Source organism: Melanerpes formicivorus, unplaced genomic scaffold (assembly GCF_026170545.1).
Source record: "Melanerpes formicivorus ecotype bairdi unplaced genomic scaffold, bMelFor1.0.p_v2 SCAF_5, whole genome shotgun sequence".
Lineage (NCBI taxonomy): Eukaryota > Metazoa > Chordata > Aves > Piciformes > Picidae > Melanerpes > Melanerpes formicivorus.
In genome coordinates, this window is record NW_027142357.1 from 9,916,378 (window position 1) to 9,943,839 (window position 27,462).

The following is a 27,462-nucleotide window of genomic DNA, read 5'->3' on the forward strand; positions in this document are numbered from 1 at the left end:
TAGCCCTAAGCCATCAGTCAGGTGCCTCCTGCAGCTGAGGGCTCCTTACCCAGCACCTGGACTGCACCCCACCATTTGGAGTCTCATCCAAGAAGAAGCCCAGACCATCCTGGCTACAGCTGGACTGGCAAGGGATTTTTGTTGGAAACCATTCAGAACTTCATAGCAAAGAGCAGAAAATATCCAGTTATTCCTCTAAAAGTTGAGAGGCCTCATTAAAGCCCAAAAGATGACAGATGATTGCAAAGTGACAGTCACAAAAGGGCTGGCAATGAACAAGCCACATATAGCCAAGCCTGAGAACCACCAAAGCTCAAAGAACAAACTTCCCAGTATCCTTTCCTGAGCTTCTCCCAAATGCTGTGACCCCCTCCATGAGATGATTAGGTGTCTCAGTAAGCTCATGATGAAAACAGTCTGGTTTCCCCTCCTTTTTGGTCTGGTTGTTTACTCTGTTTTATTGAGAACAAGCCCTGTGGCTTGGACCCAGCTGCAAAATAAAACCCAACTAGAGCTGGAAATCTGGAGCTCATTTGCTATGTGTACTTCCAGCCCTGCCTCTGCCACGTCCCCATCCAGCAGGATAGATCTTGCCGCAGCAGGTATGAACCTGTGAGATGAAACCAGGTAAATCCCGGCTGGACACAAGTGCTGTGTGCTGCCAAACCAGGTACACACCTGTTGGGAATGACACTGAGGAGGAGATGGTCACTTGTGGTTAACCCAAACCTCACTTGTCCCACTCTCTTGCAGCCACCATCCCCTGGCCATCTTGGACTCATAGCTGTCCCTGCTGGGCCACTTGTCCTGAATACAAAAGCCTCAAGTGGAGACCACAGCTCTGGACGTACCACATGGCTTGGTGAGAGCAGGTTTTGAGCAGAGAGATTCTGCAGCCATAGGCCTGAGAAGCCTTGGAAGCCACTCTGCAGTTGGGGAGCACATGTTCTTCAGCCTCAGGTTGCCTTATTTTGCTTTTCAACCTTCATTTTGGGACCCACACCTGCAAGCAGACCATCTGAGACAGTCTTCACCAAATGCATTTCTCAGCATCTTTGCCTTCGCTCACTGGAGCCACCACATCCACTGCTAATTAGTTATTAAGCTTCAGTTTTCATCTTAAGCCTGTTGAGCTTCTAGCATTCCCAGCAAAGGGGCTGATGAACCCATGGGAGCCTCTGTGGGTTATGTTAGAGCAAGGTCTCTCCCAGCACCCCAGTGCCCTTCCCGGATTGAAAGATAAAGCTGAGGGAAGGGTCAGACCCAGCCCAAAACTTTGTATCCAAAGCACGCATGGGAGAGCAGGGACAGCACACAGGGGCAAAAGGCAGAAGATGCATGTGACAAACATCCTGGTTTGTGACCAAAACACAGAAAACTCTGGCAGGGGGTTGCTTTGTTGACTCAAAGCCATCAAGCCAGCCTCGCTGGAGGCAGCATATGGTTTTGTAGGGAATGGAGTAAGTGCTCACAGGGCTAAAAATAAACCCACTGCTCCCAGCAGTGCTCGCACGTAAAGGGCTGGGCTGAGCTCTGCCTGCTGCCTGCAAACTATCAACATGGGACTGCCAGTGTTGCTGCAAACCTGCCCTCAGGACCTCCCTGACTGCCTGTCTGTGTGTATCCACACCTAAGCCAAATTTTGTGCTCCGCAGACACAGTTAGATTTGCCACAGCAGTATTTCCAGCCTGTTGCTTTGTAGGGAGCCACTGGCCCCCATGGTAGTAGCTGAAAGTCAGATGCTTTCCCCAAAACGTAGGCTGTACCAACAGAGCTACAATCCTGCCATTGCAGATCGACCTCCTCTGCGTCTCACCCACTTGAGGAGCATCTTCTGTGCCTGGTTCTAAAGACCTTCATGAGGTACAGCTCTGGATAGGGCTTAAAAATCAAACCACTGCATAACATAGCAGGAAGCTCAGGTCTTGTGCAAGAAACCTCATGCCACGAAACAAGAGAGAGAGGGGAAGTCACCCATGCCAGTTAGGGAGAAGCAGGAAGAAAGGCATGACTACTCTTCTAGTATCCATAGACTCATAACCCCCAGGAGCAGCCCGGCACCATCTGCTTAAAAATATATCTACTGCTGGGACTGCTTCAGGAAGCCACCAACTCAGCAAAGACTTCAGAGCTTGCAAACACTTCCCTTAGTTCACCAGGAAAGAATGAAGCTTGTGCTTTGCAAACACATGAGCCCCTTCAGCTGGAGCTGCAGATGTTGGTGTTGGGTGGCTTGTTCAATGCTATTTCTTTGTCAGAAAGGAGAGAGCCATCCACTAACATCTCTGCTTGCTGACAGCCTGGGATGTGCCCCCTCAGTCAGATGACCCCTCTGGGCTATTCCTGTCCGGGTTTTGCACTGGGGATGTATTTTTAAAGCCTCTCATCCCTGCCTGGCTGGGTCAGGCTGGGGGCAGTGGCACCTGCCCCAAGCTGCTGGGATCTGGCAGCAGCTCCTGGGGCTGTCAGGGCTGTGCAGCAGCTTGGGAACTGAAATGGACCGGCACAAAAACTTCACAAGTGATCTTAGGGGAGATGGAGCCCCAACCCCTTCTCAAGTAGCCTACCCAATCTGCCCCACCACCAGCAAATTCCCATCCTCTTATTCCATCCATTTCCATTTCCATCCTCATGCCTAACCTTATCCTTATCACTTCCTATGAAAGCTCTACCCAACCTTTCCCCAGGCTAGTCCTCTGGGGTCAGAGTGGCTGGAGAACTGCCAAACAGAAAGGGACCTGGGGGTGCTGATTGACAGCTGGCTGAACATGAGCCAGCAGTGTGCCCAGGTGGCCAAGAAGGCCAATGGCATCCTGGCCTGCATCAAGAATAGTGTGGCCAGCAGGAGCAGGGAATTCATTGTGCCCCTGGACTCTGCACTGGTTAGGTCACACCTTGAGTACTGTGTACAGCTCTGGGCCCCTCAGTCTAAGAAGGACATTGAGACACTGGAACGTGTCCAGAGAAGGGCAACAAGGCTGGGGAGAGGCCTTGAGCACAAGCCCTATGAGGAGAGGCTGAGGGAGCTGGGATTGTTTAGCCTGGAGAAGAGGAGGCTCAGGGGAGACCTTCTTGCTGTCTACAACTACCTGAAGGGAGGTTGTGGCCAGGAGGGGGCTGGTCTCTTCTCCCAGGCAATCAGCACCAGAACAAGAGGACACAGTCTTAAGATGCACCAGGGCAAGTTTAGGCTGGAGGTGAGGAGAAAGTTATTCATAGAGAGAGTTGTTAGCCATTGGAATGTGCTGCCCAGGGAGGTGGTGGAGTCACCATCCCTGGAGGTGTTCAAGAGGGGATTGGATGTGGCACTTGGTGCCACAGTCTAGTAGTCATGAGGTCTTGGGTGACAGGTTGGACTTGGTGATCTTTGAGGTCTTTTTCAACCTGGTTGATTCTATGATTCTATTCTATGATTCTATGATACTCTGATCTCCTCTTTTCTCCCAAACTTGGTAATATTTCATCTCCAGCATCTTTCCCTCTCACTACTAGCCCATTGCAGGAGAGCATCCATGGAGACTTTTAGCATCTCCTTGTGGTGATTTCGTAGTCCAGATTAGAGGAGCATTGTGTTACAGCTCCAGATAGCTTTTCCTCCCAAGCCCAGCAAACATGGTAAAAGGACAATGTGGGGCACAGGGTTCTCCACACTGCTCTTCCCAGGCACAGCCTCCCTGCTCAAAGTGTTGTCCTGGCCTGAGAAACAGCTTTTAACTCCAGGTATCTCACTTTCCTCAACTGCAGGTGAGGACCAGACCCATGTTGAAATACAACATATGAAGATATGTCCCTCTCTGTAGAGATTCAAAACCCACCTGGATGCGTTCCTGTGCAATCTGGTACAGGTGATCCTGCTCTGGCAGGGGGGTTGGACTAGGTGATCTTTCAAGGTCCCTGCCAGCCCCTAATATTCTGAGATTCTGTGATCATCATTCTGTTCTGCAAAGCACTTGTAAATGCAGAAAACCTGTAGCTGTTATTTAACAGGCAGAAAAAGAGCCCACAGCCAGCTACCCACCAGGCCTGACGCTGCCAGAACTAACCTGCTGCCACCTCTGGCAAAATAAGTTGGGTCAAGGAAAATGGATGATGTGCAGTCTCTCAAAAGTTTCATTTATTAATCCATTTCTTGGACAAGCTGCTGCTGCCTTCACCACAGCAAAACACCATGCTCCCTGCACCCATCCAGTTTAGAGACCTCAAAAACTCATGAATGTGTTTGAAGTCCTCGCTGTAGGGATGCAGGTTCTTGGCTGGTGGCAGGTGAGCCTGTGGGAAGAGCCTATGCTAGCACTAGCAACCCCCAAGCACACCACCTGGGGATCTCAGGACTCATTGATCACACAAAGCAGTCACTCACCATCCTGTTTAATGCAAGCAGGGCACTTCTCATCCTGACAGCATCAGTTCAGAGAGTTGCTCTGTCCCAGACCTGCTCCCTGATGCTTCTGGAGTATCCTCAGGTCCCCAGATCAGGAAGCCTCTGCCTTCCCTGTCTGCTGCAAAAGTCTTCACTTGGCATGTTGTGATTCTGTTCCTTAATCTGCAGACTTTTCCTTCCCAACATAGTCACTCAGGATGTAAACTAAGAGGGAGTTCAGAGGATTTGGGGGGGGTCCTGAAAGGGAGAAGGGATTTTTCAACAGGCCATTGAGTTACTGGGCAGCAAGGACTCCAGAAGCAGAGCAGATGCTGGGAGGTGAGGGGAACATCTGCCTGTCTCCTGGCACCTGGGAGGGTTGATCTCAGGATGTCTTGGACATGCTGCCACCACTTGCTTTGGGAAGCTCTCTGCCTCCTCTCTGACCTGGGGTGGGGGGAAGGGGGTGTGTGTGCTACAGATGGAGAAGCAGAAGGAAACTATCCTGGCTCCTACTTGAATGAAGCCATCTGTATGCATAGTATAGATGTGGCTATAAAGCACAACTGGAGCTCCCCAGCAAGGTCTACAAATGGAGGGCTTACCTCATATTTTCCCTGACAGGTAAAGCTTCCATAGGACCCAGAAAATTTCAAAGGGAGAGAAGTCACTCAGGCAGGGGAAAAATTGTTAAATGCAAAGAGACAAGGCTAGGGAAGCTCTATTTTAGGAAATCAGCTATTCCTCTGAAAAACACCCATGCCCTTGTGGCTTTGCTCATGCAGCTCTGGGGAGCAATCTGCAGGAGCTGCAGTTCCAGGGCATAGCATGTCCTCAAGTCCATGTACTGCATCTCCCTCCACCCAGGCTTGCTCACAGAACAGCCTCCCTTGACCTCTGGCAACATAAATACTTGCCAGTCAATTCCATTAAGTCCCACAGCTAAGTGCCATGCCAGGGGCATGAGCAGTGGAGAGGGTCAGTAAAACTTTGATGGCTTGGAAGACAGAGGGTACCTAAATGGAGAACTAACAGAGAAAGTCAGTCCCTGCTTGGCCAGGCTGGGGACGTTCCCCTGTTAGGAACCTGGCCATGTGGAAAGCTCAGGTGGCAGATGCTCTCTAACGAGGCCAAAGGCTTCTACACTGTCAGGAGGAGTGGTGGGTCTGAAGGGCACACTGTGGTCCTGCCAGCACCATCCCCCACTGCTTCCAGAGGAGTATCCCCAGGAGTCCCCCAGAAGCAGAGCAAGCACAAGAGCTGTGCCAGGCTGGAGGTAACACAGAGATGCTCCAGGAACACTTCCTGGGGATAAACATCACCAAGCATGAAGACTTATTTACAGTAAAAGGCAGTAACAGGAGAAGGTCAAACGGAAACAAGCAGATGGGAAATGAACATCGGCTCTGGCTCAGCTGCACCCCAGCACCTGCACACAGCTCTCAGCACAAATGCCAGCCAGTTCCTGTGACAGCTCCATACCTGCACACTGCATTCCTTGGTCCCCTCCTTGTGCAAACAGGGCACACAGCACCAGGGCACTACCATCCACTACACCCCTGCTGCTTTTTTCGGCAGCCCAAGGGTTGTTGGACAAAAGCATCACCTCAGGCTTGCTCTGAAGCAGTACCAGGCACCAGGTTTTACCAAAGCAGCTGCACCCAAGCACAGAGACTTCTTTTCCCCAGAGAGGCAAAGGAACAGCTTGGGTCCCCACTCTGCCACCCCGCCTCTGTGGCTGCACAAGGAGCAGGGCAGCAGCACATTCTCTCAAGCCCAGCCATCAGCTCCACATCTAGGTCCCTAATTAGGGCCAGTACAAGAGTCAGGAAGTCTTTGCCTTTGTCTCCACAGTGTGACACCTCCTTGCCCTGCCCTGGCTCTTGCTGTCTACCAAAGGGGCCACATAATAACAGAGATTTCCCTGCCCATACTTCTGAGGACCTGCACTTGCCCTCCCTACTGTGAAAAATCTTGCCCATATGACAAGGGATCTGGCCTGAAGCACCTTTCTCCTTGGGCATTGGTGTGGGGGGTGTCTTCCTTCTACACAGGGTGGCAGCTCTGCAGGAAGGAAAATAATTTGGGAGACTGAAAAGAAAGCCACTACAGCCTTCAGACTACCCAGGCAAGCCTACCCAAGCTTGAGAAGTGGCGCTGTGTGAAGCTCATAAGGTTAAACAAGTCCAGGTGCAAGGACCTGCACATGGGTTGAGTCAACTACCAGCAACAATACAGGCTATGGGATGAAATGATTGACCGCAGACCAGTGGAGAAGGATTTTGGGTACACCAGTGGGTGAAAAGCTAGATGTTAGTTGGCAATGTGTTCTCACAGCCCAGAAGCCAGCTGTAGCCTGGGCTGCAGCAAAAGCAGCTGCTCTGCTCTGGTGAGATCCCACCTGCAGTGCTGTGTCCAGCTCTGGAGTCTTCAACACAAAAGCTATTGCAGCAGGTCTAGAGGAGGCCACAAAAATGATCAGAGATCTGGAAGCCATCTGCTGTGAGGACAGGCTGAGAGAGCTGGACTTGTTCAGCCTGGAGAAGAGGGCTCTGAGGGGATCTTATTACAGCTTTTCAGTACTAATCTTTTTTGCAGTGAGGCTGGTGAAACACTGGCCCAGGTTGCCCCAAGAGCTAGCAGAAGCCCCATCCCTGGAAATATTCAAGGTCAGGTTGAAAAAGGCTCTGAGCAACCTGCTCTAGTTGAACATGACCCCACTGTCTGCAGGAGGGTTGGACTATGTGACCTTTTAAAAAATAGAATAGAATCGAATTTAATTGAATTGAATTGAATTAACCAGGTTGGAAAAGACCTTTGAGATCACTGAGTCCAACCTATCATCCAACATGAGGTCCCCTCCAACCCACCTGATTCTACAATTTTACAATTTCACCTGGCCACCTCTGCCCCTACCAGTGACCACCTCCTGTTCGACAGAGCTCCTGCCTTGCCACCCTCCCCACCCCTTGGTGACCAGTGCCACTCTACTCCCCCAACTCACACCTGGGCTTGAGTGGGATCTCCAACCACCAATTAATACAAATACCATCAAATCCACTGGCTGGAAGTGTCCTGCCTTATCAGCTTGATTTGGCACCTGTTTAAAAAAAAAATAAGAAGGAAAAAAAAGCCCCCAGACAGGCAGCTGGCTCCTCTCTCAACTTCAACAAATAACTCACTGGCAGTTATTTTTAGGCAGTTTATTTTGTGCCTTCTTGCAATGCTTGGGATGACAATAAAATGATGGCAAAAACTCAAACACCCCCATCCCAGTGTAAAACTAAATGACTGTAAGTCAGCAGCATTATCAGCTGGATGGATAAATCTCTAAGTTCCTTCACAGGCACAACAGGATGCCAAAATTAAAACCTCAGATATCCTTTGGAGTTTCACAATTCTGTTCAGCTGTGTGCCAAGGATCCATCTCATCAGTGATGGTGGGGGAAAAAAGCTGTCCATTTATTTTGCTTTGTGTAATGAGAGGAAGGAGAATAACCATTCCAGGAGCAGGGTCCCACTGGATGAAGCCTCTCATTCTTCCACTGAGTTAATAAATCAGATTAAAGGCATTTAGGTTCTGGGTGGAGAGCATGACTCCAGTTCTAAATATGAAAGTGATTAGTTTTCTGAGGGTCTGAGGGACGTAAGCAACATGGAAGTTCTATGGGATGGTGTAAGGCTTCCAAAGCACTAAACTACTGCAAGATGCAGTGACTCACAAAAGCATCAAGTGATTGCCTCAACAAACCCTCAGGAAACAGTTTATCCAGCCTCTTCAGCTGGATCCCTTCCGTGCTCAGGAGATATTTTTGTAGTACAGATACTCCTGCCCTATGTAATTCATCTTTCAAATTCAATGTTCTATGGAACAGTGCAGAAAGCAACTTTCCTTGCACCTACAACGTAACAGCCACACCCTCCCCAATGTCATTCTGATACGGAATACACAGTCAACCAGGTTGGAAAAGACCTTTGAGAGCATCAAGTCCAACCTATCACCCAACGCCGTCTCATCAACTAAACCATACAACTAAATGCCTCATCCAGTCTCTTTTTAAACACCTCCAGTGATGGTGACTCCACCACCTCCCTGGGCAGCCCATTCCAATGGCAAATTACTCTTTCTATGAAGAATTTCTTCGTAACATCCAGCCTAAACCTCCCCTGGCACAGCTTGAGATTGGGTCCTCTTGTTCTGGTGTTGGTTGCCTGGGACAAGAGACCAACCCCAACCTGGCTACAACCTCCCTTCAGGTAGTTGTAGATGGCAATAAGGTCTCCCCTGTGACTCCTCTTCTCCAGGCTAAGCAACCCCAGCTCCCTTACTTCAGTCTCTCCTCATAGGGCTTGTGCTCCAAACTCCTCACCAACTTTGTTGCCCTTCTCTGGACACGTTCCAGTAATTCAACATCTTTCCTAAACTGAGGGCCCTGGACACAGCACTCAAGGTGTGGCCTAACCAGTGCTGACCTCCCTGCTCCTGCTGGCCACACTGTTCCTGATGTAGGCCAGTATGCCATTGGCCTTCTTGGCCACCTGATGGCTGAGCACACTGCTGGCTCATGCTCAGCCTACTGTCAACCAGTACCCCCAGGTCCCTTTCTGCCTGGCTGCTCTCCAGCCACTCTGGCTCCTGCCAGTAGCACTGCATGGGGTTGTTGTGGCCAATGTGCAGAACCTGGCACTCAGATGTGTTAAATCTCATGCCAGGTTTAATGTCATTCTGATACAGGTTTCCTCATAAGGGCTCCTTTCAGATGCAGCATATAGGATTATAATTCAAATTCAAAATCAAAGCAACAAGTGGCCCAGTGCAGGACAGTTGGTGGTTAGCTGGGGCTCCATTTTTGCCATCTAGTATTGCTTTTAAATACTACTAACTGCTAAATGCATTGGATAGGCTATTGAAAGAGCCAGGCCCCTCATCCAGTTTCTCCCCTTGCTTCAGTTTCCAGCTGTAGCAGCCTGAGTTATGGTATGTCCTTGTCAGCCATCGGTGGCTGCCAAGCAGATTTCCAGGAACAGGACTTACCTCGCATGTCCCTAGCCTTGATTCTGCATAGGCAGAATGACAAATACTTTCCTTTCCACTACAAAAATCATTTAGTAAGTAAAGTAAAATCAAAACCAGCTGAGAAGAGGCAAAGGAGAAAGGGAATGAAACCCCAGGCGTGGTAAAAACCAGCTACTGGCTGACTGCAAATCAAGAGGAGGAAAATTCTGCCACGAGTAGTTAGTTTTAATTATACCCTTAATGAATAACAGGGTCTTTTTAAAAATAACCTGCCTTGATCAAATTAATGGAGGAAAAACCACAGGTTGTAGACATGCACTGGAGATTTGGGATGCTACAGCTCTGACTACAGTGACTTCACCGACTCCCAGTTGAAATTGGGCCTGACCACTACCATCACCAAATACCCCCTCACTGACCTAGATGAGCCAAACCAGGGATCTCTGTTTAATTCTGCACAATTTCAAACAGCCTGGGGGGGCAGCAGCAGCAGATTCTAGAGACTGAAGGGATGCCAGCCCCAGGAAACAGCTGCATCTCCCTTGCTTATCAGGGGAGGACACAAATTTTCCAGCATCGTCATCCCTACACCTTAACCTGGCATTAGACCTATGCTTTACAATTACTTTTAGAACAGCAACAAAACATGGGATGTCAAAAGAGGCCAGATGCTGGCTGGGTCTCAAAGCTGTAGTAGCCTTGTTGAAGAAAATCAGGGAGAAACAAGTGGCCACCACGCTCAAGATCTCAAGAACATGCTAAAGGCAAATGCGCTCTTCTCCCCCTGTCCCCAGACTATTTTTTCCTATTTCAGTTGATGAAGGCTATAATAAGAACAGGCAAACTAACACCAAGGTTAAAAGTGCCTGGCATGGGTTTAGAGACAACATGCTTCAATCCTTGGCTCAGGTTTCCACAGCTCTGTGTGTGTTAGACACAGCCTGTTCTGGTATGAGGGACTATGAACCATTCTATTGAACTGCCTTCGAGATAAAGAAACTGGGTCCAGGCAAATGTTACACACTTAAACAGATTGCCTATAAAGAAGCACATAATAAAGGAATGTAAAAATTTGTTGGGGAGAAGAGCAAAATACATGTTCTGTCCTGCTGGTGCCTTCATCACAGGCTGCAAAGAACAGCAGCTTGAATAAATACTTTCAACGCACAGCTTCCAGACTAAAATCTGTTGCTGGGCCACAGGAGCAGCCCAGGAATAATTTCTTTTCCTTTTAAGCAGAGGTTCCTCAATGCAGTGTTCTTTCCTTCCAGCTGAGAACACACAGAGATGGCACTTCTCTGCCACTCACCCACGCAGAGTGCCAAGATTGTCCCAGCAAACATCGCCCACAGGACACAGGAAAAGCCCAGGCAGATTGCATCCTGCCCTTGGCTGAAACCCAGCACAGCCAAAGCTTTTCACCCAGGCTGCTGCCTGTTTCCCAGTGCAGCGGCCTGCTGGAATGCCTTGCAGAGGTGTCAGTCTGTGGGTTTAAATCCTCAGAAGCTCACGTTGTAGAAATGCAGAGGCAAAGGACCCAAACCATTAAGCAGTTTCATTACTGGACTTGACGACCAAAAGCGGATAGCTCATAGGCAGCTACACACCAGCAGAAGGGCAGAGGAACAGAACCCCAGGCTCAGGATTCCCAGATTCCCTGGTTCCCACCTATTCACAGTGGGAATCTGCCCAGCAAACCCCAGCTATAATTATCTTTCACAAGAGAAAAAGGTATTTAGCTATTTGAGCAAGTCAAAACATGCTACATATCATAGTATCATAGTATCTGTCAGGGTTGGAAGGGACCACAAGGACCATCTAGTTCCAACCCTCCCCTGCCATGGGCAGGGACACCCCACATTATATCAGGCTGGTCAGAGCCTCATCCAGCCTGGTCTTAAACACCTCCAGGGATGGGACCGCAACCACCTCCCTGGACAACCCATTCCAGGGCTTCACCACTCTCATGGTGAAGAACCTCCTCCTCACATCCAGCCTGAATCTCCCCACCTCCAGCTTCATTCCATTCCCCCTAGTCCTATCACTACCTGAGATCCTGAGAAGTCCCTCTCCAGCCTTCCTGTAGGCCCCCTTCAGATACTGGAAGGCCACAATTAGGTCCCCCTTTAATTCTTCTCTCCTTCAAACCCAGTGCTGCCCCATGCTTTCAGTCCTTGCTCAGTGCAGGGTTTGTGTTGGCAAGGGCTGTGACTACAACCACTGCTGTAGGGCCAGAACCTCCTCCAAACCTGCCTGCTAATACCAATGGAGCTAGACTTTATAGTCTGTTGGGGAGGCAGAAGAACCTCGGCTACAGCAGAGCAGTAACTCCGTATTTCCACCCGCAGGCTTCCAAGACCTCCCTCAACTCTGTATCTCTAACTACCCAACATTGATTTCCAGCCCTTTGAAACCATGAAGGATGCCAACCCCATTTTTAGTGATTATGAGGGCTCTAATTTCATTCCAGGTCATGGCATTTATATTTTCATTACCCACAACCTCCAGGGTCATTACAAATATGAAATTACAGTGTCGGTGCTTAACGGCTGTTTAATTCAATAGCATTCCAGAGTTAATAAATGCAATTCAATTTCTCCAAGCCAAGTGGCTTCCTGACCAGATAACACAGGCTGCAGCCAGCCGATCAAAGCCACATGCCACCAGTTTCTGAGGCAATAGAGCTGACACTTATGGGAGCAGGATGTGGAATTACATGGTGGCAGCAATTTCTTTTTCACTATTTGCAAGCTTTTCTTCTAATGCGCAGGAAGCCTTGAGTCCTCTCCATCTCAGAGAGGCTCTGAAAGGGAGGAGGAACGTTTTAGTTTATTGTCAGGGATCTATAACATGACACATGCTAAATATTTCAGAGGATTTACCCAGAGATGAGGTAGCCTTCAATTAGTCTCTAAAGACAGACTTGGTATTTTTCTGAAAGAAAGGAAGACAGAAATAACCCTAAAGTGCTACAAAATTTTGTGATAATAGTGCAGCCACCAAGCTGCTCCTGCGCACAGGCAGAAGTTTCCCTATCTTTTTGCTTTTGGTATGAAGCTTTTCCTATTACTATTATTTTTGAGCTCGGGAAATTCAAGCGATGATCTGACTACAGCTTGCAAAGCTCTGATTGGTGGTGTTAAGGTAAAAGGTTAACGGTTTAAAGATGGCTACAAGGTAAAGAGAATCTGCAGGCAAATACAGAAAACCCACAGCATCACCGAGGTTGGAAGAAACCTCAAAGATCATCAAGTCCAACCTGTCACCCCAGACGTCATGACTAAACCATGGCACCAAATGCCACGTCCAATACCCTCTTCAACACCTAAAGGGATGGTGACTCCACCACCTCCCTGGTCAGCCCATTCCAATGGCTAACAACTCTCTCTGTGAAGAGCTTTCTCCTCACCTCCAGCCTAAACTTCCCCTGGTGAAGCTTGAGACTGTGTCTTCTTGTTCTGGTGCTGGTTGCCTAGGAGAAGAGACCAACTCCCTCCTGGCCACAACCACCCTTCAGGTAGTTGTAGACAGCAAGAAGGTCTCCCCTGAGCCTCCTCTTCTCCAGGATAAGCAACCCCAGCTCCCTCAGCCTCTCCTCATAGGGCTTGCGCTCAAGGCCTGTCCCCAGCCTCATTGCCCTTCTCTAGACACATTCAAGTGTCTCAATGTCCTTCTTAAACTCCTTTCACTGCCAACTCCTTTTCCAGAGGCAGCTTGGTCCAAAGTCCAGGCATCACAGTTGTGAAGTTTATATGCAGAAAGTTAAGACAACCTAAACCACTCCAAAGAACTTCAAAGCTTTAAGTTGCCACCTTTCCTCCTGACTTCAGAGCTCTGAGCAGCTGAACAGAGGATACAAAAGCTCTCGTAATTTCCAGGGGAGCTCATAAATAGTGTCAATAACTGGTTTTGTTTTTAAGAAAGCATGATTTCCTGTAGAACATACACAAACAGTGCTGGACAGCACAGACAGAAGGTTCAGGGAATCAAATGTGATATTAATGCTTTACTGGTCTTGCAGTTCCCTCTTATCTCTTTTAATAATACAGCTATCTAAACCCAAAAGAAATCAAAGCAGCACAGCACTGTGTGCAAGCAGAAGCAGTACAGGAAACGCTTGCATAGGGAACATCCATCTTCATAGGTTCTCCAGCCATCCACTAGTACATTTGTGAGAGGCATCACCTGGCCCTTTTCACACCAGTCAGCATCCCCAGGCACACTAGAGGCTCCTGGCACACCCCTGAATCATGCTTCAGTATGCAGAAGTGCCACTGGTGTTGATCTGTCTCTCAGCAAACCTGCCTGGGGTTTAGCAGCAGAGATAACAGGGGTTCCCTGTAAACTCTCAGTTGTGCAACCTTGACCTGGCTCTCAAGCCATAATCTCGCTTCACCCATCATCACCAGCAATTATAAGTCTCCTTGTGAGATCCAGCCCTCAGGTAACCCCTTAAACACTGAAATCAGGCTGCAGATTGTGGTACTAATCATCACTGCTCCAGTTAAAAATGAGTGAGAGCATGGCTCATTTCCTCCTCTCTGAGCAGCCTCTACAGGCAACTGCAGCCAAAATGGAGAAAAAACCCTTAATTTTATCTCTGATGGAATTGGAGAGCTTGGGATACAGCTGCATCTTAGGCTTGCAAAATGAAACTAGGTTATTCTGAGGAAGTTGATACCTTAGCCCTCTCTGCTTTTCAAGGACTCTGCAGCCAGTGGCAAAGTTAAAGCTTCAGCTCTAGCAAAAAAGCTTGTCTTGCACAGGAGGAAAGCTCAGCTGATCTCGTCAGGACCTAGACCCCCTGCTACAGCTTGGGAGTTATGGTGGCAGGAAAAGGTCTGTATCATCCTCTTGTGGCCCAGACCATGTGCAAATTTGGGAGTCAACAGCTTTGAACTACCCTGAAAAAGGCTCCAATCAGGCAGGATAGCTCACACACAGCTTGAGGCCAGGAGTTCAGTCCCCACTGCCAGTAAGTCTTGCAGAAGCTGTGGTCACAGGGCAGGAGGATGGTCCCAACTGGTGGCAGAAGATGCTGTGCTCTCCCTTGAAGCAGAAATGGTCAACTCATTGAAGGCACAACAAAACACTACCAGCCTTAACTTTGCTCCCTCTGTTTTACCCTGGATGCTATCTGGGCATCTCAAACATCTACTACTTCTGAAATGGAAAGACAGCCTCCCCATGCCACTTCTTCATCCTGCTGTGGGCTGCAGCTGCAAACCGTTGCCAAACACAGCAAGGGGTACAACCATGCTTGGCAAAGGGCACTGAGCTCAGGGTGGGCAGTCTCTAGGACCAGACACAGCTCCAGCAATATGGATCTGGAGAGAAGAGCATCATAAGCCACCACTCAGGGCTCAATGTTTATAAAGCTCTCAAAAATTAGCAAGGGAAGGCGTTTTAATGACAAAAGCAGCTGTCTGTGAGCATGTCCCAACATGAAACAGTGGTGTTGGCTAAAAATGCCAACACACGACTGTAAAACTCATCCTCCCTGCCTGCTGCCTGTCCAGAGACTCTGCCATGGTGGGTGTGTGGCACGAGTTACAGGAACAAAGCTGGTGCTCCTCACATCGGTATTAAGATCTGGTGCTGAGCAGAAGCACTCCAGGTTTGTCTGCTCCTCAGTGCTCATGAGCACACCTATTAGAAGAGCTTTCTGCCCTCCTCTCCCCCACTCCCCTTTAATATTTCCCTTTAAAAAAAACAACCACCAAACCACAACTTCTTTTCATTTTAAAACACCTGCTTCCTCAAATACATCAGCAGCCTCAAAATTTATGACTCCACCATAACTTCTGGGCTTTCTCAGCTGCCAGTGCAATTTCAGAGCAGCTCTGTGTGCAGGGCCAGAAAGCAGAAAGACACAGACAGGTTGTTCTATTGATTCGTGGGTTGCTTGTTTCTTTCTGGGTTTTTTGTTGTTTTTTTTTTTAACAGTGCAGAACATGCTCAAGAGCCCAAAATCTCAGGAGGATGCAGCAAAAGACGACTGCATACACTACTCAATACCATGATTAGCTGTCATCAGTTAAGTGGCTTGCACAGAGGCAGGCGTCCTGCTGCGACCAAGCTTATGGGAGATGGGAAAGGGCAGCCTGGAGTATCACCAACTCACACTCTTTGCTTTCAAAAGTTAAGTTATAATGCCCAAAGCAAGAGAAACATGGAAAGGGCAAAAGGACTTGGGGAAACAGAGCAGAGAGAAATCCTAGCTAAGAAGACATTACTGCTCACTGGCAGCAAAATCTGTCACAGGTTTCTGCACGGGACTGCTTTCTCCCCCAGCCAGGGACCCAGAGCCTTTCCCCACAACCAAGCCCAGATAATTGAGCTCGTCTAAGCCATAGCTTTCTTCTCCCTGCAAACAGCCACCAGCAAAGAGGAGTAAATAGTTAATTACATGGTACCACTAAGGACATTACATGCAGCACAGCTCAATGCATTATTCAGCAGGGTTTAGAAGAGGAAACTGGCAAGAGAAGGAAAGGGAGGCAAGAGAAAGAAAGAGAAGGAAGGGGAGGCAAGAGAAATCCATGTGTCCTCAAAGCGCACACATGGAAGATCTGCATTAGGACGAGGGTATGCAGTTTCCCTTTCAAGTAACCTTAAACAAAGGCACTTCTTGTAGAGAGGACCAATACATGACCCTTCAGAGCCTCTTGCTGCAGATATCCAGGTTACAAGCACCGCACAAGTCTCCACTCGTTCATCACGGTACCAGTGCACTTCCCACGTCCTGACCAGCATCGGCATTCAGCCGAAGGCTGCTGCTACTGCAGCGGGTGGGTGCCGGTGCCAGGCAGGACACTGGAAGTTTGCTCCCGGAGGATCCACACACTTACCCAGGACGAAGCAGAGGAATCGCCGCGGGAGCAGAGCCATCTCCACTGCCGTGCAGCCAGCTCGCCTGCGGGGTGGGATCCTCCCCCAAGCCCGTCGCAGCTCTGCTCCGCTTTCCAGGACGTAAGAATATCAACATAGAGGATGTAATGCAATCTTCGGAGGAAAATAAACGTTTTGTGGGGTTTTACCGAGCGGAAAATCCTTACTGAGCTAGTAGAGCTCCACCTACAGCTGAGAGCTGCGTTTTTCCTTGCCTGCACATGGGTCCTTCAGGAGCGCATTCAGGATCATGGTATGTCATTATCATCCCACTGGGCGAGAGCTCCAGCTGTAAGGAGGTCACTGCCCCACAGATTGGTTCTCTCACATTTTAAGCGGCTCTCTCTCTCAAAGGGAGAAAAGCAAAGAAAACTTGAAGGAACAGTTCAATGTGCTAACTTTAGTGTTTCATATCGTACCCATTCCTGCTTTCCTAACAAAACAATTTGCATGCCAGAAAGCCAGTTCTGAACTGTTAACAACACCTAATTAAAAATCAGGTCTGGAGAACACAAAGGGAAGCTTTTGTTACTACAAATGTGGTGGAGCAAAGCCTACAGCTGCTTTCACCTTGATATGAAGAGGGGTAAAAACAAAGCCATGACCTCACCTGCAGCTTCAGGCCACATTTACAGATATGGCTTTCAAAGATAAGGCTGGGGCTCTGACAGTGTTACCTACAGCAGTTCTGCTGAGGGAGAGAATGGATGAGACCTGAAAACAGTAAAACACCCACACAACTTTCTGAAGAAGAAATTTTAACTTTATTCACAGGTGAGCAGGGCTGCTGTTTGCAGTAGCAAATGCAACAAAGTACAACAGAGATGGACAACAGCGATGTACAATTTGTTGTTGCAGTATCACAGTGTGAGCCTGTCCACGTCAATCAATGATAAGCCCACTCATCCCCTGACCAGACACGTACACCTAAGCTGCCTTTCCTTCATTTACCAGAAGAGTATTTAAAACATGGAGTTGTTCTGTATGGTAACAACACAAATATGAAAGGCTGTATACTCCCCAGGTTTCTTCCTCCCCCTGTATCAACCCAAACCAAAAGCCTCAGGGACTGTGTAGTTCATACTGTAACAGGCCAGGGGACACCAAAAAAATGGATTTAGAAGCCCAGTTTCTGCTTGCAGCAACAAAACTGGAATAAGAGACAACAAAATGCCATGAACAAAAATACTAAATTAACATCTGGGCTTCATGCTGAAGGAAACATTTGGCTGTACCAGAACTCTGCAGTCCGCAACACGCTTCTGAGTCAAAACGGACACGAGATGACTCTGCTGCAGCTCGGCATTATGTAACGGTGTCCACCAGCACTGCCAGCTCTAAGCCTGGTTTTCTGTAACGAAGCCCTCCCCTGTGCCTCCCTGGTATTCAGAAGATACATGGAATTTCTACAGACTATTCAGAATCAGATTATCTGGAAAGCACAAGTGTGTTGGTTATTTATGAACACTGCAGCAGCTACCATCCTGCCTAAAATTAAGTGGCATGCAAGAACTAGGGGCTGTGTACTTCAGCCTAGAAATGCCCTGACAGTAGCAGAGAAGTCTTGCTCACTGAAGCATTATCTTCCTACCTTAGAGAAACCTGCTGAAACACTTGAACCAACTATGGGGAACAACAAAACATTTAACATTAGGATAAACAGAAAAGCACCTCCAACTGATCTTCAGGTTATATTCTCCTGAACAAGGCTGCATATCACAGTGATGCTATGAATTTTCATTAAGATCTGTTGAAATTAATGAAACAATAAGTACAGTATGATCCCAGAACAAGCTGGAGGAATGAACTTGCAAAAATCTTCTCAAGGGAGATGATCAGAGTCTTCATAATTGGAAAGCCACCTACTCAAAAACAAAGCAGAAGAAAAAAAGTGCAGGTAAATTTTGGATGAACACACTCAAAACTGACACAAAAGGAGTATGAGCAGTTTTAATACCCCTAGAAAACCACTAGCATCAGTACTAATCTTGTTATGTACTACAGAAGAGTGAGGTCTCCTAGCTTCAAAAACTACAGGAAAGAGATTACTACAACAAAATAGATAATCTTTGTGCAACAATTTATACCTGGTGGACACTTTAAAATTAATTAATTCAAAATCAAGTTATCAAATCAACATTTAGGCATATGTAGACTCCAAGCAATTCTTTCATGTTTCTCCAAGCACTGTTGTAGTTATGCTTTGGTCAGCCCCCCTTCTCCACTGCACTGTTTTTACAACTTGCACTATGCAGATCATTCATTTCACAGAAAGCCTCCATGCACTCATGGACACGTGGTATTGATTAATTTTAAAGACACAGCCATTCCTAATGCTGCACTGAGGAACTTGTCTAGCATCACAGTTCCTGCTAACTGCTGCCTACAGTTAGGTTTAGGAAAAGGTCATGCATGCTTTTCAGATAAAAATGCCTATTACTCACTAATGAGAATAAAAGGACTCCTCAGTCCAAAAATCTAACTTCCCATTTCTAATGAAGTTAGTCCTTCAAAATTAATAACTATACAGGACCTACAAACATTCTGAGGTTCAATTCTGGGCTACATCAAAAAAAAAAAAGCAAGATTGTCTTTTCCAACCTTATTGATTCTATGATTATATTGTTTATACTTCAGAGCTGAATTTAAATTCTTACACATTAAATATTACATAATCCAGCTTGACATATAAGTATTATCTGTACAATTGTGGACATTTCATCAGCTTGCAAGAATGTTAAGGCTCTGAGGTGGTATTTCTTAGTGGACGCTTACCCTTCAGGAAAGCCTGAAGAAGCCATACACATACCAGAAATAGTGCAATAAGCTTTGAGCAGAATCATCTTTCCTTAAGCATGTAACATACTTCTATTGCTTACTATGGAAAGATGAGCATTCTTTTTCCTCGTTACTGACTAATGACTTGACTATTTCACAGATACCTCATAATGAAAGTAAAAGTTGTTATAGGTCATCATGTCTTTAGCAAAGCAACAGAAAAAAAGGACTGTAATAAGAAGCGTTACAATTTTAAAGCCAACACACCATTTGGAAACCCCCAGTAATTACTTGACAGTGGAGGCACAACACATTTGAGGTGTTACCACCTTACTAATTCAAAGTACTTTCACGTGCACGATAGTTTGGGTTGCCTTTTTTGTTACGTCCATATCTGCAGTCCCATGGAAGTGAGTCAGCAGATTAAAATGGAGTCTTTTCTTTGCTCAGTTTTATTTGGATTCACACCTGTAAAAGCTCATAGGGCAAATGCCAAACTAACCAACATGCCACACCAATCCTTTCAAAAGAACTCTGTCAAGTAAGCATACTGGTTGAGACCCTCTCATGCTCTACACCACTATGGAAGGCACAATCTCATGCCGCATGTAAAATCCTGTCCTCTCGCTCTGTGTATTTAACATGACCTACAGACAGCCTCTCTGAAAACATTTTCTGGTCACTGATAATACTCCCCAGAACAATGTTCCATTCCAGTTATGAATGCGTTACACTTCACTCCTGCACTCCAGTTAACATACACAGAGGCATCTGACCAGCAGAATGCAGTCTGAAAAGCAGCATTCAACAGGTGGGAAAGACACTTAGCTATGTAAAACTATCAGCATAAATACCACTCATCTTGGAAGAGGTGGCATTAACTAAAACCTAACTGACTCCTTGTCATCCTTGAAACAGGTGCCAGGAGACCAAGCTCAGAGCATTAAGAATTTGGTGCAGTTTCAGGAAGAAACACTACAGGAAAAAAAGTCTCTTACAGATTGTGTTTGTGGACAAAAGCAGAGTTAAAGCATTGCTAAGAACACACGGGACAGGGCTGAAAGATGTACCATGTCCTACAGCAAAAAAATCTATATACGTATCCCTGGAATTCTGGGCTGTGCTTTTAGCATCATCAGCTTGCTACAGCATCCTGCAGTGTCCAGTGCTGTGTTGTCATGCAAAATGTCCTTCAGCATGAAAGCACAAGCAGACATAAAACCTTACCACCTGTTAGATTTCTAGTTCAGAACCGAATCTCACACATCAAATGGAAATGATTCATTTTTAAATCAAAGTTGAGCCGACGCTGGCATTTCTCTATGAAATGCTACACACGGACTGGTCACTAGGTGTCACCTTTATCCACACTATATATATGACAACTTTCCTCACCGAGTTCCTCAACAAAAGTTTGCCTCACAAAACCCTAGCATAGCAAGTTCTATGGAGTGCATAGAGCTAGTGAGTTACCTGTTTATAGATGTGCAGCCAGCCAACAATCCTTAGAAATCATTGTTTCAGTGGACTCATGCAGGTATTTCTTGAAGAGCTTTATACTGAATTAAATTACTAACCTGGTCAGGCTATACAGCTATCCAAATTCAAGCAGGTTTATTTCACTGTATTTCTGTAGGCTAGAATACTCACCATTTATGTTGTTTTTATCACCCACAACTGGGAGTTGATTTCCTCAGAACTACAGAGGTCCTTTCCACAATAGAATGGATGGACAATCCACTTAGGACACCCTTGTTGTTTTCCCTCACTTCTAGCAGAGCATCCACAATTTTGTCTCTATATGAACAGAAGACATAACTGTTTACGTCCCATTTTGTGCAACACATTTAGTGGATCCATTACACATCAGGACTGAAATGAAATCAAAATACTCTCACCTGCTAGCCTCTGGATGCATTTCTTTAAGTTTCCTCATTAATTTGTTAAAGCTGCTCAAGTTCAGTGTATTGGGCAAAACAAAGGCATCACGTGAATGAGCGGAGAAAGGAGCAGATGTCTTCTGCAGGAAGTTTTCTCCAGTATCCTATAATTACATCAAAATAAGCAAAATAATGACTGAGTTAAGTACCATACAGGTAACAGAAGGTATCTTTACTACTGATAAATATTCCTGCCATGAAGAAATAAAAAAATTACAGATAGAGGTTCAGATTAATAATTTATTCTGACACAACCAGTCACACTGCCCAGTGCGTAGTTAGAAATAAAACTACTACACACGTTTATGTGTAGCTGACAATCCCTGCTACTTTAAATTAAGTCCAGTTTTTCTTACCCAGAAGACTAGCATGTGGAAAGTTAAATCCACAGAGGGTACACATCTGTCTAGTTCATGAGCACACCACCAGCAATTACAAAGTCTGCCTTATCCCTCAAGGACTAGCCTGGATGAATACAAAACACTGTATTTATGCAGAGATGTTTCTTAGAGTTACAATAAAAATGCAAGAATTTCCCCTCCATTATCCCAAACCCTTCCTGTATAAAATCACAAGGTATTTGTGGAAAAGAAGTGTAACAAGTGGAAACTCAAGAGAGGAGAAAAGCAAGACAAAAAATTTAGTGCAAATGGTTTGGATTAAGAACAAAAAGATGGAGTACGACAATTTGCTGCAGGGGCAAATAAATGGTGCTCCCACTCTTCTGCAGCATGCTGGCAATTTATGACTGACAGGCCATGTTTTCCTACCCTGGCATCATTCTATATATACATTAAATGTAATGTGTTAAGGTACAGTAAGTTTTAAAGCTCTTCATCTGCCATATAAAGGAGGCTTAGTAATAATTATTTACCTTTTTAATCTCTCTCAAATCTTTAGTAGATGATTTCAGATCAGGGCACTTTGTTTCTGAAGGTACTTGTGTAAAGCAAGAAGGGTCTGAAGTTGTTCCAGGAAGGAGATGCATTTTCTCAGAAGCAGAGGTGGCATTAGGTGCTTTTGCAGAACTGGAGGCTGAAGTGAGTGTTTTATCTTGACCATGTCTTTGACTGCTATGAACAGGTGGAATTTCATGCAGGAGCTTATTTGTAGGTATTTGAGAAACCAAGTATTTACTATCTAATGAAGTATTTTCAAGTTCAACATTGGTTTTCCTTTTATTTTTTCTGGTTCATTTCCTCTACAGCTAAGTGTCAGGAAAGAATTGCACATCTAAGGCATAAAATTACCAAAAACACCTGGAAACTAGGTAATATACATTAAACTACTATCAGTAAGAACACATGGTTGTTCTCATCTCTGGACTATTAACTAGTATTAAACTCAACAGAAAATTTCAGACTCCTGAACTTCTCATTAAATGAGAAGCTGTCTGGAATGACACATTTTTAATCAGTCTGTTGGCAGCTACATTAATTACTAAAACAACTCAGTGAACAACTCCTTCCTCTCTCCCATTATTTGCTTACTTTGACAGAAAAAATAATCTGAAACAATTACAACTTCTATTCATGTACCTGTAGTTACTAGAAGTCACAGAGGTAAGAGTCTCTGAAATTTGATTCTTCTGGACATTTGATCTTAAATCACCCTATAAAAGAGAAGCATATTTGGTTGCAAATGTGTAGTATGAAAGGACTCAAAGAGACAAGAGGTTACTACCACTTTATAAATAAGAACAGGCATACCTCAGACACTAAGGAACTTGGACCACTAACAGGAATGAAGTCCTCATGTCCTCTCTCCATTGTCTTTGTATCTAATAATAAATACAAGAAACCATAAAGTGTGACTAACTCTTCTTGTTTCAGTTCAAGCTAACATCATCTCTGTAGATTTCAGGAAATGGAGAAATAAAACCTTTGAAAAACCTAAAATAATGAAGAGTATCTTCTAAGATAAAATGAGGGTCCTGAGAAGCAGAACAGTTCAGTTTGTGAAATCTCTTTTTTTCTGAGTATTTCCTGAGGTCTGAAGAGGCAGAAGAGGTACAACCAGAGAGAACACTGGTCTGAAGCAACAGTGCTGTGAGTACCCCCACCACCTGCCTTCAGTCTCCCAGCAGAGACCATTCCCAGATAACTCTTAAGAAACCAATATGGGGAAGGAAGCAGAAGGAGGAGGAAGGGGCAGGGCAGGGGGGAGGAAAAAAGATTATTTCTAGCTACATGATTAGCTGGACATTTACTGTATTGAATTTATCCACTGTAGATATAGTTTTCAAGGAAAAACATGAATGAAAAGAGCTCAATAAGGATACACTGTAAGTCACTGAATAAAGTAAGTCTGAGAATTCAGCTGGCATTTTTTTCTAAGTTTCCTTATGCTTGTAGAAGGAACAAAATACTCCAATGATAACAAGTATCATTATTAGGTACTGCACCTTAAAGCACACAACCTTACCTCTTAAAGCAGCTGTGTCTTGGTTTTCTTGTTGCTTTTTTGTTTTTTCAGATATTACTGAACTATCTGCTGCTGTCAAATCCTCCTTAGCTTCAAACCAATAATCGTCCCTTTCAATGCCTTGACAATTGAAATGAAATTCACTGTGTTAGAATTCAGACTGTGGTGTCTCATGTGAACGGATAAATAAGTATTTAATTTCTATGCTTACCAGGATTCCAGCTACCTGCATGACTTGGCACTGAACAGGTGAGACATAGTAGGTGTCACCTCTGATTTAGGCAGTAATTTTGTTTTCTAAGATGCCAAGCGTACTATAGAGCTGATACAACATTAACCAATTCATCACAGGAAGGAGGGCTGAGTATCCATATATGTGTTTTGCACAAGGTTTTTTTGTTTTCCAGCAACTTATTTAACAAACACGTGTAGGCAGATCACTTACCGCATTTCACATCCTGATCCTTATGCTGTTTTTCAAATGTCTTAGAGGAAGCAGAGTCACGTGGTTGATGGCCATCAGTGAAACACAGAGTCTGTGGATTATCCTACAAACATACCTCCATTATGACATAGCACTTGCACCTGATTATACAGTATTTTTCTGAGCTTCAGAATACTAAATGGTTAAAGAGGTAAAGTTGAAGAAGTTAACCTACTGATCATCCTCAAAGACTCCCAAGCAAAATTTCAGTCACATCAGCTGCATTTACCATTACTGGCAGAGAATCCCAGTTTGAGCCCTGAAGACTGTGCACTTGCATATGCCTGCATGTTTCACAACATGATGTCTAGAAAACTCAGTAAGGAAAACATCCCTACCTTGTTGAGATTAGTATTTCTTTCTTGTGGTTTTGATGCCTTGAAGCCAGCTTCATTTATGCCCGAAACAGAACTAAAACAGATCCAAGCATTTCTCACAAAATAGCTCACAAATATTTTAAATTCTACAATGATACTGTGTACTCTGAACAATTAAAGTATTTCAAAAAGCTCATGGTGAAACAAAATGTGGTTAATAAACCTTTGCTTAAAGTAGAACCACAGTTTTCCCACATCTTTACTTTATGAAAGTATTGGTCGCAACCTAAATCCTAAGGCTGTGCTCTAGACTTATGTCAAGCTGCTTTTCTTTTATACCTAGAGATGGCTTTCTGAGCGAAATTTCAGCACATGGCCTCATGATTTGAAATCTCTGTCCAATTTTTGATTCATTTTACAAATACTTAAAGAAGTGTGAAAAAGATCTCAAGTTGTTTACCCAACGCATGAGACACTTCTAACCAAATGTGTTTTAGTCTCCACTTACATAAAGTGACCATACACCATTCTTGAACGTGCAGTACCATATGTTCGCCTGAAACACGAAGCTATTTTTCTATCATTCCTCAAAACCGAATGAACACCACAGCAGTAAGGCTGCTTGTATGCTTAGGTTATTTTTGATGGCAGCAGTCTTTTTGGTTTCGTGGGGTTTGGCAGCTTTTTTAGAAGACACGCAGCATTAAGACTAGAGACAAAGATTTTAGTAGTGAAAGGAGGGAAACAGAAAAACTGCCTGTAAATGAAAAACTCCACAGTCTGCATATGAGAAAATCACAAAGTGAACATTCCTTTAAAATAAAACCACTGTACCCAAATTTCTATGCTAGTCTTTCAAGTGAGCAGTTTGAAGCAACAAGATGCATCCTGAGATAAAGAAATTCTACATTTAACACCTTTTAAACTCACATCCATATTATTATTGAATTTGAAATGAAATTTATACTTTAATAAATACCACAAATGAGGGCTACTTACTTATAGCAAAGATTATGTTTGAACAGCTGCCAAAAAAAGGGGAAAAAAGTGTCTTAATTTTCTGAAGAAAATGATTGAAATTATTGTTATTAAAAACAAAGAGCAATGAAGAAATTACCTCGCAGGGGACATAAGAAGAAGAGATCTGGAGTAACTTAATTTCAACTGATAGTGGTGGAAGAGCATTTAATGGCACACCTCTGTTTATATGCATTCTCATGATGTTGTATTTCTTTTTCAGTCCTTCCAAAACCAATGTGACAGATGAACGTAACTCGGCGTTTTGAACACATCTGTTAAAACACGTGTAAGAAAATGACAGCAGCTTCAACATTTAATTTACTTGACTGCTTCCAGAACTGCCCAAACGTACAGCATTTAAAGCTTCCTCCACGTGGTACAAGAGGAGGAGCTCACCGCTCACCCCCACAGTAGCCAGCTGAAGCCATACCCTCTTTCACAGCACTGCAGCCTGCTCTCTTGAACTCTACTACAGGGTAACAAGGGAACAAGGTTTGACCGCTAACCCCCTCTATGCATCTTGTCCACTCTGGACTATTCCTTCGGTACTTTTCTTCCTGTACAGAAAGGCTTTCCTAGAAACAAACTGTGTTTTGCTGGGTCTGCAAATGGTACAGAAAATTTCAGCCTGAAAATAAAACCTGGCAGTTAGGAGAATATAAACTCTTTTGGACAATAAACATAACTATAAACACCATTACCGGCTATAGACAGAACACATCAGCCACATTTATTGCCTTTTAGCCAAGTTAACCATTTAAAAGGATATTAAAGTACACACCTGCCAAAACAGATTTTTTCCTCCAAAGCCAGTTTGTAAATCCTCAAGCAGTGCTGACAGCACATGTAATAATGAGTCTTTAGAATCTGCAGTTCGGCTTCAATTGCTCTCTGTAGTAACTTTTGACAGTGGCTTGATACAGAATTCTTCACAGCCTGTTTGTCAAGATCTATCAGCCTTTAAAATAACAAACAAACTCTTGAAGTCTTTCAACCAATATTTTATGTTCATTATGTTTTACTTTGAAACAAGCAGCTTTCAGAAGCTGGTTTTGATATGATTTTAGAAACAAAAGTAAAATTACATCAGTTCCTCCCAGCTACTACACAGAAAAAAATTAGTCCTACAGAGTTTTTACATGACCAGCTTCAACCAAGAGGTGGGAACTGCACAGGCACCATAATGATTTCTATCCAAAAAGCATGGTCGTCAGAACAAAAAGAAACTTATCAACTCTGCTAAGAGGCACTTATTCTCTGTCCCCAGTCACAGAATAATTTAAGTTAGAAAGACTCTCTGGAGGTTGCAGAGCAACTCTCTTCAAATCAGGGCTAATAACAAGGTTGGGGACTTATTCGACTGTCCAGCTTTGTTGCTGGGTGTGGTGGGTTTTTTTTCCCATGCTTTAAATCTCCAAGAAAGGATACAGTACTGATACCACTCCCACTGTAAGAAACTTTTTCTTACACCCACTTACAGTTCTCCCCACTGTTAACTTCTGGCTCTTACTCTTTCAAAACGCACCTCTGCTAAAAATCTGAAAGTCTGACACAAATCTTCTTTGCAACCCACCACCAGATTGCCAAGAACTGCAGGGAGGGTCCCCATCTCCTCAGCCATCCCCTCTCTAGGCTACCAAATCTACACCCTTCAGCTCTTCCCACAGATTGGGTGCTCCTGCAGCTCCTCTCGCCATCCTTGTGACCCTTTGGCAGGCTTCCCCCAGTCTGCCCATCTCGCCCACAGCTGGAAATACCTTTTCACATGTGACTTTACCAGCCATCTGCTGGCTGTGCTCTTGTTACTGCAGCCCCAGGATGTGGTTTCCCATCTTTGCCATATGGGAGCACTGCTGATTTATACTCTTGATCTTGGCTAGTCTGCAACTGCAGACCAAGGCTACTTTGGTATTTGTTTGACTTTGGGAATCTTCAGCTCATTTCTCTCACTTGCCCAGGTTCCTCCCTACCTTCCAGCTCACCAACTGTTAATACTGTAATTTTTGCTATGTGAGGGACAATCTTTCAATCATGGAAAAATATATTACGTGGCATCTTGAATTTCAAACAACTCACAACCCACCTGTCAGTATTTCTCTTTACACTGCTGCTACAAAACTCATTTTTTGGTATCTCCTGTTCCTAAACAGGCAAACATAAAAAAAAAAAATCACAGATTAACATGTATGAGGACAAGTCCAAAGCAACTTGATATTTAGAAAGTTCTACA

General features: G+C 45.0%; 1 protein-coding gene across 1 annotated transcript in view; it reads right to left on the minus strand.

Annotated features, from left to right (window-relative positions):
- The window catches only part of LOC137441535 (RNA-binding protein 44-like), a 46,088-nt gene that overhangs the window by 14,966 nt on the left and 3,660 nt on the right, over nt 1–27,462 (minus strand). Inside the window, exons 4-16 of the mRNA XM_068139200.1 lie at nt 27,316–27,374; nt 26,014–26,190; nt 25,330–25,504; nt 25,212–25,237; nt 24,234–24,306; nt 23,857–23,959; nt 23,412–23,531; nt 22,697–22,767; nt 22,526–22,599; nt 21,862–22,060; nt 20,946–21,091; nt 20,723–20,844; nt 16,230–16,355 (exon numbers count right to left, since the gene is read on the minus strand). Coding sequence (XP_067995301.1) covers nt 16,230–16,355; nt 20,723–20,844; nt 20,946–21,091; nt 21,862–22,060; nt 22,526–22,599; nt 22,697–22,767; nt 23,412–23,531; nt 23,857–23,959; nt 24,234–24,306; nt 25,212–25,237; nt 25,330–25,504; nt 26,014–26,190; nt 27,316–27,374 — 1,471 coding nt within the window. The remainder of the gene's footprint in view (nt 1–16,229; nt 16,356–20,722; nt 20,845–20,945; nt 21,092–21,861; nt 22,061–22,525; nt 22,600–22,696; nt 22,768–23,411; nt 23,532–23,856; nt 23,960–24,233; nt 24,307–25,211; nt 25,238–25,329; nt 25,505–26,013; nt 26,191–27,315; nt 27,375–27,462) is intronic.